Source organism: Plecotus auritus, assembly GCF_963455305.1.
Source record: "Plecotus auritus genome assembly, chromosome: 4".
Classification (NCBI taxonomy): domain Eukaryota; kingdom Metazoa; phylum Chordata; class Mammalia; order Chiroptera; family Vespertilionidae; genus Plecotus; species Plecotus auritus.
Window position 1 is genome coordinate 101,087,013 of NC_137775.1, and position 16,830 is coordinate 101,103,842.

Genomic DNA, 16,830 nt, shown 5'->3' on the forward strand with positions numbered 1-16,830 from the left:
TAACAAAAAGTGTGCCAGCGACTTCCCGCGCACGGTGGCAGAGGGGCCAGGCCGGGACCTTCCTGGGCGCTGACCGCGGGCGGGCTGCGGGGCTCCTGTGCTCTGTGGGATGGTGGGCAGCACCCCAGCTGCCACCACTGGATGCCTCCTCCCCCTGTGACTCCCAGCATGCCAGCAGACATTGCCAAGCGTCCTCGCAGCTCAAAACTGCCCCCGCCCCACCGAGAACCCTGGCCCCCGGCAGTTTCTCCGGTTCATTCCCGGGCACAGAGCTCCCTCCCGGCACCAGTGAAGGCAGACGCACTTCACAACTTCCGTCCAAGCTTCGCTGATTTGGACAGCTTTTGCTGGAGCGCAGTGTAGCCCCCGCCCCAAGTTAACATAAACGACCTAAAGGGACACAGACCCACAAGCTGGTTTGTAGCAAGTGTGGGTCCTCCCTCCTCAGCCACAGGACCAGCGAGGGTGCGGGGCCTGGCCTTCGGGGAACAGAGGTTTCTGCTTATCTCAGGGCGTCTGGAGGCCTCTGCGAGTTCCTTCCTCCCAGGGGGGCGCCGGTGCCTTCCAAAGCGCCCAGCCTCGTTTTCATGTAAATATTGCAGCGCTCTCAGACCTGGCACTGTGAGTGGGCGCGCAGCAGTTCCCTGAGAGGTTTTGGTGAAAGTGGGCATCGCTTTAAACCCAAGCCGAGTGAGAGTAAAAGTAACTCCCAAAGCGTGTGAGTCACAGGCTCCGGCTCAGGTGGCTGCTGATCCCCGGGGGCCCTGCAGTCTCCCCGACATTAGCTTCCGGCTGACAGCCCCGAGCAGGCTCTTCTGCTCCGAGTGAAGCCGGTCTTTCTTTCAATAAGACACCTGACACACCGGGTAGAGCTGGTCTTCTATTCCTTTCATTCAGAAATCCCCAGTCTTCAAAACGGAAGCTGGGCTCTGTGGGTCCCGAGAACTTTGCAATGGCGGCGAGGCACGGGGCGTGGCTGGCGCCGTGGCCCGTGGGTTGACCAGCCTCTGCCGAGGCTCCTCCCTTTGGTCACTCCGGTGTCTTCACGCCGACCCAGCAAGGCCGCCTGGGCTGTTCCCTAGGTCATCGCTGTGCGGGCACCATTTCCAGACTCTTCCCCACTTTCCAAGGCGGCCTGCCGGGCTCCCCCGGGCGCAGCGCCTCGCTCCTTCCTCCACGCGGCCCCAGCGATGAAGGCCTTTGCAGGAGGCCTGGGAAAACATTTGCCTCCTGCTCTAGGATTTCTGCGTGCTCAGATAGATGGGACTAAGGCGATTTCTTAAAGTAAATATGACTGTCCCTTTAGCCCAGGAAAGCGTTCATTCCCATCAGGAATCTCCCTTCAGGCCTGAGCACAGCTCAGAGGACAGCACAGTGGCAGGGGGCGGGATGGACAATAACCGAGAAGGGAGCCCAGGCCGGTTCCCTGTTTGCTCGCGGAGGCGTTGATGGTGACTCCTCATAGGACCATCGAACCGAACCGATGGGAACCAGGAACCCTGGGAACCAGGGAACCCTGGGAGCCTAGCGCATGGTGCAGGTTGGTGAGGCAGCCTCACTCAGGCGTGGCCGCGCTCTCTCCTGTCTGCTCCAGGGAGGATGGTGGACTTCCCGGGGTACAGCCTGCCGGGCGCGGCCGCCTCCTTCCTCTTCGTGCTGCTCACCATGAAGCAGTCAGGTAGGCCGCCTCGCCCTCCTGCGCACCGGGTGCAGAGTCCACAGCCCAAAGGCTAGGACACTAGGGAGGGTGGGGTCCCGGGACCAAACATCTGGGTTCCAAAAGGGCCTCCACCTCCAGCGCTGCCTTGGACAGCTGCTTGAGCACCTCCTGCCTCAGTTTTACAGGCGCACGGCGCTGAGAAAGGAGGCCCCGGGAGCACCGAGTCAGCCCCGGAGCGCGGGCGAGCGCTCCTCCTCCTCCCGCTCCTCTGTGGATGGCACTTGGGGCTAGAAAAACGCTTTGTAGCAAAAATCAAGTAGCATGAAAACACCTGGAAATAAACAACTAGAAGGAGAGACTTCCAGTAAACGGGCTTGGAAAGCTCAGTAGCTGGATTTTGTTGTCAAAATATTGCACTTCGGAAACGGATTATGAAAATGCAGTGTCAGTGGGTAATGTCCGAGCCCCAGGGAAACGCAGCGGGCAAAGTGGGAAAAGCACCGGCCAGGCCGTTGGAAGGCACAGCTGCCCGGGGCTGCGGGGACTATGCGGGGTAAGCCACCCTGGGCTCTGAGCAAGGCAGGTCCCTCACAGGGAAGCAGCCACCAGGTGGGATGGCAGCTCTGGCTCCAGTGAATTCCATCAACAAGCACACAGGTGACCCCGTGGGTCCTGCAGCGCCCAGTGAGGAGCCTCTGCATGACACTGAGCCACTAAGCGAGGCCTGGCTTCTGCTAAGGGGGTGGGATCTGCACGAAGTCCTACAGCACAGAGGCTGAGAAAAAGCCGCACACATGGCAGAGGACATGATTAAGCATGCCGACTAACACACCGAACTATTAACCTCCTCAATTTGCAGATAACAAGAAAGGAGTCAAACATGACTCAACATTTGATTGGAAGCTTCAAACTCTAGACAAATCACTGCCTTAATCCACCACAAATGTCCTTGTGAAAACTGCCTCTACAACAGCCCCAGGAACGGGAGTCCTGCCTGCTCCAGAGCAAAAGAGAAAAGAAAACACACACACACACACACACACACACACACACACACACACACACAACAGCAACAACCAAAACCTCAGTGTTTGACCCAGGACAAGAACAACTCTGAAAAGTTGAAAAGTCTATTGAATAAAATTCCCTAAATTTTTAAGGGAAGTGATTACAGAGTTAGTCACTTACAATATAAAGTGAAATCATGAACTATAAATCACTATCCTATATAATGAAGAGGTAATATGCAAATTGACCATCACTCCAACACAAGATGGCCGCCCCCATGTGGTCAAAGATGGCTGCCCCCATGTGGACACAAGATGGCCACCACAAGATGGCCAGCAGGGGAGGGCAGTTGGGGGTGACCAGGCCTGCAGGGGAGGACAGTTAGGGGAGACCAGGTCAACAGGGGAGGGCAGTTAGGGGAGACCAGGTCAGCAGGGGAGGGCAGTTTGGGGCAATCGGGCCAGCAGGGGAGCAGTTAGGCATCAATCAGGCTGGCAGGGGAGTGGTTAGGGGCAATCAGGCAGGCAGGCAGGTAAGCGGTTGGAAGGCAGCAGTTCTGGATTGTGAGAGGGATGTCCCAGATTGGAGAGGGTGCAGGCCGGGGTGAGGGACACACCCTCCCCCATGCACAAATTTCGTGCACCGGGCCTCTAGTAAAATATAAAATAATTCAGTAATACAGTTCCCAATTAAAAATGGATTGACACATTAACTTATTTGAGAATGAAAACACCTCAGAGATGAAGGCAGTATTTTAAAGGTGAAGAAATTGAGATTCCAAATCTCAAATCTCACTGAAAATAATGGATTTGCCCCCAAACCACACAGCTGACGACAGATTCGGCGCTGACTCACATTTGTGAGCTGTGTGTTATTTTCAGGGCACAGAATTGTCCCTGTAACAGCCACGTGTGCAAATCGCCAGGCTTGGCTTCTCCAAACACTGAAACCGAAGCCCGCCTCCTCCAGGGCCTCCATTTGGGTAGTAGGGTCTCCCAAAGCAAGCAAGTTAGCTTCCAGTTGGCATTCCCTGGTTCCTCGTCTGCACTCTTTTGTAGAGGACTTCAGAGTGATTGGTCCTGCTCATCGCATCCTGGCCAGGGTCGGGGAAGATGCCCTCCTGACTTGTCAGCTCTTCCCCAAGAGGAGCGCGGAGCACATGGAGGTGAGGTGGTACCGCTCAGAGCCCGGCACGCACGTGCTGTTTGCACACCAGGATGGAGCTGAGGTGAGCGAGATGCAGACGGAGGAGTACCGGGGCCGAGTGGAGTGGGTAGAGGACAACCTGGCCGAGGGAAGTGTGGCTCTGAAGATGCACAACATCCGACCCTCCGACGACGGGCAATACTGGTGCCGTTTCCAAGAGGGGCACTACTGTGGAGAGACCAGTCTGCTGCTCCAAGTGGCAGGTGACTATCTGGGGAAAGACACAGGGTCTCAGAGGGAGGAGTCTGTTGATTTATGGGAAGTTCATGGCCAGTTAAAAAGCTCCCTTTAATCTTCGAGGCACTTCCAATGCCCAGTCCTCCACCCTGATCCATCTGAGGGCAAGTGGTCCTGACGTCTCCAAAACAGGCCCACATGGACAATATCCCCAAATTGAACTGGCCTGGTTTTGACTATTCTTGACAGTTATTTTAAATCCCTGGCATGTGGTCATTAGCAGATTTGCTGAAGATGATTTGTGCCACACAGGCTGATGTGCAAGGGCAAGTTCACCTCTGAGTAAGTCTAGCTGACTGCTTAGCATCCATATCTCAGTGGAACTGGTTGGTCTTTACCCACCACCAATATGCAGGAGCTGAGATGTGAACACCTCTTTCTTTGTGTAATGCCTCCAGCTGGAAGGCTAGTGATGGGGCCACAATGGTTAAGAACTTCGTGCCTTCATGGAGATGATCATATACTGTGTTCACTGTGAATGGCAGGTTCTGTCTGCATGATGCTTCTGTAAAGCAAAGCAGGAAGGAGTCCGGGAGAAGGGGATCATGAAGAAAGGATCTGTCTTTAGGGAGAACAAATATCTGCAAATTAAACTGTCAGATGGTTTGCTGGCAGGAATAACTCCTCCACATGCTGAAGAGAACATCAGGCAAATCCATTTACCTTATCAGCAAAATAGTTCTCTGGACGAAGCAGTATCTGGCTGTTTCCTAACACTCCCCCCTTCTTTTTCTTAAACACTCATAATGTTCAAGATGGTTCAAGATGGATGCAAGAACCATGTGTTCCTGAGATGTGGAGGGGTGCACATCACTAAGGTATTTCACAGTCAGGGACATTTGAAAATAAGCCACACATTTTCCTAGGTTCTCGCTGAAGGAGTGCGTCTCGGTCACCCAGTGAGTGACAGAGACAGTTACCATGTGGGAAAAATACAGTCCCCTTTGTTCGGGTTTGGGAGTTGTGTAGAATAAAGAAAGAATTTCAACATTGTGTAAAACTAGGATTTCACAAAAACATTTTCCCATTGAATGGGATATTTACGTAGATGTGGGAACTCTTCATGGAGCTTCCCATTTTACACACCCAGCTGCCTCAGAGCATCCCAAGATCACAGCCACCAACAGAACAAATGCGGAAGGTCCCCAGGGAGGTGATTTCAGACTTTTTATTAAATAGTCTGTTTAAATTGGAGTCAAGTTATCATCCAACATGTCAGACAGAGTGATACCATTGTAAAGGACATAACATTATATTCTTATTTTCAAGTGTCCTTGATAGAGAGGCCTTGGTATGCATGTCCCACCCCCCCACCACCTCCCCTCACCCCACATCTCAGAAACACATGGATTCTTTCATCCATATTGAATCACCTTGAACACAATAATATTAAGATGGAAAAAGGGGGAGGTTGTGGCTAGGGCAAGTTCATGAATAAGTTATAACACATCTCTGTTTACAGTACTAGAGACATAAGCTGAATGTCACATGTCCTTTTCTCTTACTCTCCTGTCTAGACCCAAAGAAAAATATTGCTTATCTGCAAAAATTTACAGGTCCCACCTGGGGAACAAGTACAGTGGATGGGAACTGCCATTGGGATGGATAGAAGACTTGGGAATGGTTTTTGCTCCCCAGACCCCTAGACGTCTACTCTCTCCTTCCAATGTCGCCGGGATCTCAGTCTCTATGATTTGAGACTGAATGCAGGGGGTATGCTCCCTCTCCACAGGTCTAGGGTCCACCCCGCACATCCACATGGAAGGATCCATGGAAGGTGAGATCCAGCTCGTGTGCACTGCGGAAGGCTGGTTCCCAGAGCCCCGGGTTCACTGGGAAGACTCCAGGGGAGAGAAGCTGCTGACTTTCTCTGAGCATCACATCCCAGATGAAGATGGCTTGTTCCATGTGGAAGCCACGCTCGTGGTCAGGAATGCCTCCACAGAGACTGTGTCCTGCTCCATCCATAACCCTGTCCTCACAGAGGAGAAGGGCACAGTCCTCTCCATCCCAGGTCAGTGCTCTGCCCCTAGGAACAAGATGCTCAGATTAGCAGGAGAGGTTCCAGGGACTGTTGCAGAGTACCAGATTTTTTTAATCAAGAAAATTATCTAGTATTTAATAATTTGTATTGAAAGCTATAAAACATTTATGACTAAAATATATACACTATTTTTTGATTCAGTAGCTATTGCTAATGGTGTTGCAATTATTTCCAAGTTCAAGATTTTATTACTCACAAGTGTGCATGACATTGTAAAGGAAAAAAAATTACATTCTTTCAGCTGAAATGTTTTCTTATGTGATATTGTGCTGGTTACTTCTAGGAACCTGTCATATGCAGATAATCAAAGATGGAGACAATGATTTATACAATAGCATCCTAATTATAGCCTCACTGGTAAATAGCAATAAAAACAACAGCCCAATGAAATCCTATATAATAAAAGCCTAATATGCAAATTGACCATCACTCCAACACATAAGATGGCTGCCCTCATGTGGTCAAAGATGGCCACCCCCATGTGGACCCAAGATGGCTGCCACAAGATGGCCAGCAGGGGAGGGCAGTTAGGGGTGACCGGGCCAGCAGAGGAGGGCAGTTGGGGGTGACCAGGCCTGCAGGGGAGGGCAGTGGGAGGGACAAGGCCTGCAGGGGAGGGCAGTTGGGGGCAACCAGGCCTGCAGGGGAGGGCAGTTGGGAGGGACCAGGCCTGCAGGGGAGGGCAGTTGGGGGTGACCAGGCCAGCAGGGAAGGGCAGTTGGGGGGGACCAGGCCTGCAGGGAAGGGCAGTTGGGGGCAACCAGGCTTACAGTGGAGGGCAGTTGGGGGTGACCAGGCCAGCAGGGGAGGTCAGTTAAGGGCAATCAGGCCAGCAGGGGAGCAGTTAGGTGTCGATCAGGCTGGCAGGGGAGTGGTTAGGGGGTGATCAGGCTGGCAGGCAGAAGCGGTTAGGGGCAATCAGGCAGGCAGGCAGGCAAGTGGTTGGTAGCCAGCAGTCCTGGATTGTGAGAGGGATGTCCGACTGCCCGTTTAGGCCTGATCCGGCCTAAACGGGCAGTCGGACATTCCTTGAGGGGTCCCAGATTGGAGAGGGTGCAGGCTGGGCTGAAGGACACCCCCCTCCCCGCTGTGCACGAATTTCGTGCACCGGGCCTCTAGTTACATTATAACATCAATGAAAAGTAATATTTCCAAAAAATTTTAATGGTTGAAAAAATTTTTCATTATGGACCATTTAATGGTAAAGATTACATCTATCTATTATATATCTATCTATAAATAGGCATCTCCAATCCTGTAAATATTTTTGGGATGTCATATATATTTAGATATAAGGATATAAGGACATCATTATTCTTATTATAAATGAATATAGAAAAAAATTGAAGTAAATGCTATATGTTAATATTAAAATGAGACACACTATGTTTTATCTCTCAGTTTTGAATTATAGGTGATAATTGTCTAGGTCCATATACTTTATACTTTCCATGCATTTATAAAAAGGATATGTATTATGAGGTGGTAGAACTGAGAGCATTTTTATTGTTCAGAGAAAAGGAGAAGCAGCTGAACCATGAGGAAAGAATCAATATTTTTCTACAGTTAATTTCTTTTTTATGAATCTGGATTTCCAGTAAAATGTAGGACTTGCTTTTATTTTTGTGAGATATTTTAACTCCTTTTCCTTAGAACAAATTGCTTACTTAACATCTTCCCATTCTTTTTTCCAGAGAAACTCCAAACTGAGCTTGGTAAGTAGCCGCACGCCCATGGGTGTGGACGAGGCCCGGCGCTGCCTAGAGGGAGCCGGGTGCCCTGGGCCTAGCCTAGCAGGCCCCAGACACCACGTGATCCCCAGGCGGACCTCGGCCCTGGCTCCCCTATGCCACAGTTTGCACCTGCCCCTTGCCCTGGCACTCCTAACCTCATCACCATGGGAGTTGCTTTCCCAGATGCAGCCTGGGACCCTCTGCTGCCTGGGCTGATAATTCTCCATTTTTGTCTGTTTTGTGTTTTTCTTTCTCACTTAATAGTTGGAATGCAGGTATTTTATTGTACCTAAGATAAGTGTTTTAAAAAATAGCCAATTGATATTTGAATGTATTTCGGTTTCTCCTTTACCTCGTTTTTGTCTTCCTCCTTTTTGTGACCACTTCTCCCAGCCCATGACCACAGCCTGCACCTGCCAAAATGCACATGAACTTGTGTCACTCATCTTCTCTTCCATCCACACCCTGCTCTCCTGTCACCCACTACAGGAGTGTATGTGTGTGTGTGTGTGGGGGGGGGTGCACATCAGGTGAGCGTAAGCACACTTCTGTGCCCATGTAGGAGTTTCTGAGGAACATCAGGGTGGCAAACACTCTCCAATATTTCCCAGAGTTTAGTGTGACACTTTGGACTCCAGTGGGCCATAGAGATAAAGGAAAGGGCCTCAGGAAGTTCAAAGGTAACTCCATAATCTGAGGAGAGCTGCACACCTGTGCGCCTCACCTTCCAAGTTGGACCCCTTTCTGTCTGGGGCAACATCTGCTCATGATCAGATGGAAACCTTCCCCAGTAGCGCTTGTCAGTTACAGATCAGAAAGCCAAGCCGGTGTTGGGCAGGTTGGCACTTGTCTCTGTCCTCAGGAAGGTGTTAGGTAAAGTGTCATCCTCTGAGTTATGGGGACCAATGGACATGCTCACTGGCGTCCCAGCACAGAGTACAGCCCGAGGCTGTGTGGTTCCTGAGTTGTCCTGGCCCTGAAACCAGAAGAGAGTGCAGCTCCCCCAGGCTCCCTGGCAGGTGCAGGAGGAGGCCAGGCCCTCCGGTGCCCAGGGTGAGCTGCTGACTGAGGAGGCAGGAGCATCAAGCCGCCTCCTTGTTATCCTCAGGAATTTGGGCTCCGAGGCTAAGGGCGGCTGGCAGACCGAGCTCTTTCTGGAAGTCTGGAGACAGGAACCCCAGCTCCACTGGCTAATAATGTTGTTGGTTTATAAAAATAGTGACTAGTTCTTCAAAATATTAATTATATGCTGGGCACTATGCTAAGTGCTTTACGGGAATTTTTTCCTTATGTTAATTATAAAGTTTAATAGATTTATCCTCATTTTACAGTTGGGAAATAATCTTAGAAACATATGTGGTTTGCTAAAAGCCACAAAAAAATTGTGATGTTTGCTTTCTAATCTATGTCTGACCTATGGGTGCAAGTTCTTAATCATTTATGTGTGATTTAAGTAAAGCGTTGGCCCCTATTTTTCTCAACTCTGAAATGAACATATTGAATTTAATCTCTAATGTGTCAGCTTATAAGAGTGTTGATATGATATGATAAATATGTAGTATAGCCCTGCCTGGTGTTCTCAGTGGTTAGAGCGTCAGCCTCAGGTATATTTGATTCCTGGTCAAGAGCATGTAACTCGGTTGCAGATTTGCTACCCACCCCTGGTTAGGGCCTGTGTAGGAGGCAACCAGTTGATATCTCACATCAATGTCTCTCTCTCTCTCTCTCTCTCTCTCCTTCTCTCCCTATCTCCCCCTGCCCACTTCTTTTTCCCTCCTTTTCATGCTCTGAAAATCAATGGAAAAAATATCCTCAGGTGAGGAATAAAACAAAACAAAACATATATAGTATCCTATATAATAAAAAGGTAATATGCAAATTGACCATCACGCCAACACACAAGATGGCCGCCCACATGTGGTCAAAGATGGCCACCCCCATGTGGACACAAGATGGCCACCACAAGATGGCCAGCAGGGGAGGGCAGTTGTGGGCAATCAGGCCAGCAGGGGAGGGCAGTTGGGGGAGACCAGGCCTGCAGGGGAGGGCAGTTGGGGGCAATCAGACCAGCAGGGGAGGGCAGTTAGGGGTGACTGGGCTGGCAGTTGAGGGCAGTTAGGGGCAACCAGGCCTGCAGGGGAGAGCAGTTAGGGGCAACCAGGCCTGCAGGGGAGGGCAGTTTGGAGTGACCAGGCCAGCAGGGGAGGGCAGTTAGGGGTGACCAGGCCTGCAGGGGAGGATAGTTAGGGATGACCAGGCTGGCAGGGGAGGGCAGTTAGGGGTGACCAGGCCAGCAGGGGAGGGCAGTTGGGGTTGACCAGGCCTGCAGGGGAGGGCAGTTGAGGGTGACCAGGACTGCAGGGGAGGACAGTTAGGGATTACCAGGCCAGCAGGGGAGGGCAGTTGGGGGTGACCAGGCCTGTAGGTGAGGGCAGTTAGGGGCAACCAGGCTTTCAAGGGAGGGCAGTTAGGGGTGACTGGGCCAGCAGGGGAGGGCAGTTGGGGGGCAACCAGGCCTGCAGGGGAGGACAATTAGGGACGACTAGGCCAGCATGAGAGGGCAGTTAGGGGCAATTGGGCCAGCAGGGAAGCAGTTAGGCATTAATCAGGCTGGCAAGGAAGTGGTTAGGGAGTGATCAGGCTGGCAGGCAGAAGCAGATAGGGCAATCAGGCAGGCAAGCAGGCAAGCAGTTGGAAGCCAGCAGTCCTGGATTGTGAGAGGGATGTCCGACTGCCCTCGAGGGGTCCCAGATTGGAGAGGGTGCAGGCTGTGCTGAGGGACACCCACCCCTACACCCCCATGCATGAATTTTGTGCATCAGGCTTCTAGTAGTATAATATAATTGAGCATATCAGGGAATGAGATAGCCCCTTAATTGGATATGCTGATTGAATGAGGATTGTATGTTATGACCATGAGATGGTCAGGTTTATGGGAATCAGTGTGTAAGTCGGTGGGCTTCACACTCCAAAAAGGTTTTAATTTTTTAGTGGATATTCCAAAGGCATTTCAGGAACATGCATCCAATTCTCAAAACTAAAACAAAACAGGAAGTGTGAGCACGGATTGGTTGGGGGGGGGGGCGGGGGGTGGGGGGACTGTGCACACAGCTGTATGGGAAGGTTGTGTAGAGCTGCCCTCAAGCTCTTTCCCTGGTGGAGCATCAGTTCCTGACAGGCCTGCAGGGCTCCGCAGGACTTTAAACTCGATTTTCACTTGGATTCTGGAAGAACAGAAGTTTCATGTATCTATAACACACCTGATTCAACCAAACTTATATTTTGCTTCCTTCAGTTTCCATTAAAATCCGTTTTAATCTTAATTAACCGGTGCCTGGCAGGGTAATCCAGTTTGACATGCACCATGGGCCATGCACTGGGGAAATCCTCAGATGGTAGCAGAGATGAGGAAATGGTCGGTTTTACTGAGTAATTTACTGTCAGACACAGGGGTCGAGAAATAGCAGCAAGCTAATCCCTACATCATTTTTTCATTATAAAAATTGAAAGCATAGTTGGTATACAATCTTATCCTGGTTATATTAGTTTCCAGTGTACAGTATAGTGATTCAACATTTTTATACCTTACACTTGTGATCACCCCACTAATTCTAGTAATTATTTGTTCACTTTTTTGACTCTTACATTTGTTTTCAGCCTTTAATAGATACACATGGAATGGATACATATTTTATATTTCAACAGATACATACTGTTTTAGGTAAAATTGAAGGGCCAGCCAAACCAAATGCTGGAAATAAGTGGGAGTCTAATTTTAGCTAGAATAGAAGGAAATAATCTGAAAATTAGAATTGTGTTGACAGTGAGTTTTCTCGCTAGAGAAGTACCTAGAAGATTTTGAATAATTACATAATGAGGATATTTTTGCCTTTGGTTATGGAGTCCCATTCAGAAGATATGCAAATCTATACCTGTCTTTCTAATATAAATGATCATAACATATGTGGAAGCTTTCCGACCGTTTGATAGGAGAGGATGACTCTCAGTTTAGAATAGAGCAAAGCTGGCGTGGCCACGGCCAGGGAGCTGGAGGTGTAACAGCTCAGATCCAGGGGAGCCTTCAGGGGAAGCCTCCATTCTCCAAGATCAGACTCCGCCTGTGGCTTCATCTTCCTGTTGCATTCTGTATTTTGCCAACTTCCCCAATTCTTAATCTTATTTTTCTCAAAATCATCTGGGGACATTGAACTTGGTGTGTGTTTAGAGCCCCACACATGTGCACCTTGGGCAACTGAAATATGATGGCTGGATCTGACTTCTAAGGTTTAATGAAAGCGAACCAGGAGAAGGTTTCTTCACATTTCATTACTATGATCCACCTGAAACTAGCTTTCATCCCGTCAAGGCGGAGGGTGCTGTTTGCTCCACTGCCCTCAGGCCTCAGTCTGCATGCCTCCACTCACACTGATGATCATCCAAGAGCTTTGCACCAATTATTTTGTTGACTCCAGAACAACCTCATGATTTTGTAGGGATATATTTGTTTTATAGTTTAAGAAACTAAGGCATACGCCAATTAAGAGTTGTTAAGGTCATACAGATTTGAAAGGATAAAGTATTAATTGTATTCTAGAAGTTTTAATTGCAAAATTATCTTATTGGGCTGTAACCTGAATACAATTATAGTTAGGGGCAGGTGAGGGCTTCGCTAGTGAATTTTCAGACTGACACACATGATGGGATGGTTCGGCCTTGAGCAGGACGACCTCTATCCTGATCACACCAAACACCCTCCTCTCCAATGGGTGACCTTGAGCTTTGAGCTCCCCTGGGGTGCTGGTGGGTCCTAAACCCCACCTGAGATATTCTTGCCAATGACAATTATTTTTGCTCCATTTTGAGTCTTTCATTGTGGAGTGTGTTTTTTTTTCTGTTGTATTTAATAGCTTCCTTAAAAGTGATTGGACCTTCCCAGCCCCTTCTTGTCAGAGTGGGAGAAGACATACAGTTAACCTGTTGCCTGTCCCCCGAGGCTAATACACAGAGCATGGAGGTGAGGTGGGTCCGAGCCCGCCGTTACCCTGCTGTTTATGTGTATATGGATGGGGACCAAGTGTCTGCAGAGCAGATGGCAGAATATAGAGGGAGGACAGTGCTGGTGACTGATGCCATCCATGAGGGGAGGCTGACCCTGCAGATACATGATGCCAGGACTTCAGATGATGGGCAGTACCGGTGCCTTTTTGAAAAAGACAGTGTCTACCAGGAGAACACCTTGGATGTGAAGATAGTAGGTAAGGGTTCTAGATAGATGTTTGCTTCTTACTGCTTTAACATGGTAGTTCTGGGAAGTTTCCCCGGCATCCGAAATTTTCTTAATGTCCATTCACTCATCAAATTAATATTGAACCCTCTGATGTGCAGTAACTGCCATAGATACTTAATGTTCACAAACTCAAATGGGCCAGATTTAATTCTTTGGCTACAGAATTTGTACCCTTCTTAGGATCTCCATAAAGTGACCATCCATTTAGTGAAAAGTGAGAATTTTTTCACCATAATTTTACACAGGACTCACTATTTCACAGAATGTTATTAAAATTCTAGGAAGTGTAATGATTCGAAGATTAAACTAGATCCATATATAGACAAAAATAGTAAATATTGACAGAATTGGCAGGCTGGAGGAGGAAAGACAAAATTGTTGCCTGCCTCATAATTTGACACTGTCTATATTTGTGAATGAAAATGGATTTTGCAAGGCTAGCAAATGCCATTGAAGACATAGGCCAACATCTTGGATACTGTACGTGGTTCTTTCGTTGATTTTGTGTCTAAATTAATAAACACATTTAGGGAATATCCACAGGAGCACATGTGAAGTTGAATGGACTCCATCACTTTCTGCCATTGGACATTCATGCAGGGTGTCCCCCCCAAATGTGTACACACTTGAACAGGTGATAGCTCAATTTTGAAAATGAATTGTGTTTTAATAAACACTGCCTTTATAAGTCTTCAAAGTGTGTGTATACCTTTTTTTAGGACACTCTATATTTATAAGATTTTGATCTTGGAAACTATATTCTCTTGCTTATTGACTCACTTCCTGGTCATGCCCTGGTCAAAACAATTTTGTTCTCAGGTAGAGAAGAAAAAATATTGGATTTGAAATTTATTGTATCCTTTAGTAAGTCCTAGGATAATTTTAGAAATACAAAAAAATAAATAAGCCAACAAAGTAAAACGAAAGCAAACCACTCCAGCCAGTCTCACCCCTCAGTGGAGTGTAACCCGTAGGCTTTGCCCTCTCCCCTCCGTCTCTGCCCTCTGTGCTCTCACTGCTCCTATCACCACTTGCCGAGACTGAGGTTTTGTGTCCTGATCCTGCTCCCAGGTCTGGGCTCTTCCCCGAGGATCACCGCGGAGGGACTGGCGGACGGAGAAATGCGCCTCATGTGCTCTTCCGAAGGGTGGTTCCCACAGCCCCGGGTGCAGTGGAGGGACTCGGAAGGGAAGATGGTGCCCTCATTTTCCGAGGTCCTGGCTCAGGGCAGCGATGGGCTGTTCCACGTGGAGGCGTTCCTTCAGGTCACAAACAGCTCTGCTGGGAACGTGACCTGCTCCGTCAGCAACCCCCTTCTCGGAGAGGAGAGAATGGCAACGTTTTTTCTCTCAGGTGGGTGGTTCCAGGTGGTCCTCGCAGCCTTGGGAATAAGTATGAGGCCAACCCAGACGTTTTGTTTTGCTCACGGTGGGTTTTCTTCTGGATTAGAAACTAATTTTCCTTAACAACCCCTTCCTGGCTGTGGGCTGGCCTCTTTATCCTCCCCCCTCACTTTCCCCCTCGCTGTCCATGGATCGTGGTGATGTAGCCGGAAAAGAGAGGGGAGAAATGTGTGTGTGAGTGAATGTTTGTATGTGTATGTGGGGTGTGTGTGTGTGCTTGTATGTGTATGGGTGAGTGTGTATGTTTGTGTATGTGTGTGTGTATGAGATGTGTGTATGTGTGCGAGTGTGTGCACTATGTGAGTGTGTGTGTGTGAATATGTATGTGTGTATGTATGTGAGATGTGTGTATGTGTGTGTGTGCACTATGTGAGTGTGTGTGTTTGTGTGAATATGTGTGTGCGTGAGATGTATGTGTGTGTATGTGTGTGCACTATGTGAGTGTGTGTGTTTGTGAATATGTGTGTGCGTATGTGAGATGTGTGTATGTGTGTGTGTATGTGTGTGCACTATGTGAGATGTGTGTGTGTGCACTATGTGAGTGTGTGTGTGTGTGAATATGTGAGTATGTGTGTATGTATGTGAGATGTGTGTATGTGTGTGCACTATGTGAGTGTGTGTGTTTGTGTGAATATGTGTATGCATATGTGAGATGTGTGTATGTGTGTGAGTGTGTGTATGTGTGTGTACTATGTGAGATGTGTGTGTGTGCACTATGTGAGTGTATGTGTGTGTGTGAATATGAGTATGTGTGTATGTATGTGAGATGTGTGTATGTGTGTGTGTATGTGTGTGCACTATGTGAGTGTGTTTGTGTGAATATGTGAGTGTGTGCGTATGTGAGATGTGTGTATGTGTGTGTACTATGTGAGTGTGTGTGTATGTGTTTGTGTGAATATGTGAGCATGTGTGTGTGTATGTGAGATGTGTGTATGTGTGTGACTGTGTGAGCGTGTGTGTGACTGTCTGTGAGGAGCAAACAATAAAGCAGCCTAAACTTCACGTCTCTCCTCAGCTTCTGCAGGGCAGGGAGGAGCAGCCGACTTCTTCCCTGAGGCCCAGTTGCACCTCCTCTCCAGCTCAGGGGTTGGTCAGATACAGTGGGTGATCTTGACATTTGCCCAGTTTTATGATTTAACTAGGGGCCCAGTGCATGAATTTGTGCATCCTGAAAGGAACTGTGGGCCTCAAGGCTGCAGTGAATACAGGGGCCGGTCTTGGCCCATCCTCTGCGCCCCCACCCGACCCCTCCTGCCTCGGCCCCCAGTCCCCTGTCTGCGGGCAGCCCATTCCCTCCGCCATCCCTCCCATGCACTGATGGCACCAGCCCCGCTCATACCCGCTGATGGCACCTGCCCCAATCGCTCTGTGCCATCAGCAGGTGTGAGCAGCTGCTGCTGTCCTGATCGCCCCTCAGGAGCAGGGGGAGGTGGAAAAGTCCTCAGGGGCAATTGAGGCCGGCAGCCTCTGCTCGCACCCACTGTCTGCACTGAGTGAGCGGGGTTGGCGCCAGGCGCTGTCAGTGAGTGTGAGTGGGGCTGGCGCCTGCAGCAGGTGCAAGTGTCCAGCGGAACTGTGGCATGCAAGAGCAAAAAAGTTTCAGTAACCACCAAAGGCTCGCCCCGATGACAGCCACCAGCACCCTGACTTGGTCTGGTGCCCCCGCTCACCTGCTCCACCATCCTGCCATGGCCGACACCCGCCATATTCTGTGCTCTGCTGCCTGCTGCTGATGACTGCCATGTTCTGCACACACCCCCTGGTGGTCAGCACACGTCACAGTGACCGGTTGTTCAATTGTTCGGTTGTTCTACTGCTCGGTCTATTTGCATATTAGGGTTTTATATATATATAGATAGATGGGATTTTTGGTTTAATTTTAGACTGCAGGATGACTTTTTCATGGAAGACACTGTTTCTCCTGGGACTGCCTGTTGTGGTGGTTGTCGGCCTGATCCAGATGAAGAGCTTTAGTAAAGGTACGTGAGTCAAACAGACTGTGGGCACACTTGGCAGCGGGAACCTTCTCTCTTCAGGAGGCGCCTATGGCAGTCATTCACCGAACAGTCAGTAACTGATGAAACACGAGAGTCCATGACTTACGTTCATGCACTCGGATTGGTGCTGAGTGAGGTCAGAGTTCACAGTGATATAGAAGCAAAAGGATGTAAAGACAATCATCTGTGGCTATGGACATTCCCAAGCGCTCTCATTAGGGGAGAGGAAGAAAAAAGGTGGCAAGGCCAGCCTGG

General features: G+C 49.2%; 1 protein-coding gene across 1 annotated transcript; it reads left to right on the plus strand.

Annotated features, from left to right (window-relative positions):
* Nucleotides 1-1,599: 1,599 nt before the first annotated feature.
* Nucleotides 1,600-16,565, plus strand: BTNL2 (butyrophilin like 2; the record flags this gene model as incomplete). The annotated part of the gene is made up of 7 exons (XM_080665082.1): nt 1,600-1,678; nt 3,727-4,077; nt 5,844-6,125; nt 7,850-7,870; nt 12,796-13,143; nt 14,247-14,528; nt 16,462-16,565. 7 exons carry the CDS (start codon nt 1,600-1,602, stop codon nt 16,563-16,565), a joined length of 1,467 nt encoding a protein of 488 aa, XP_080521208.1.
* Nucleotides 16,566-16,830: the final 265 nt, after the last annotated feature.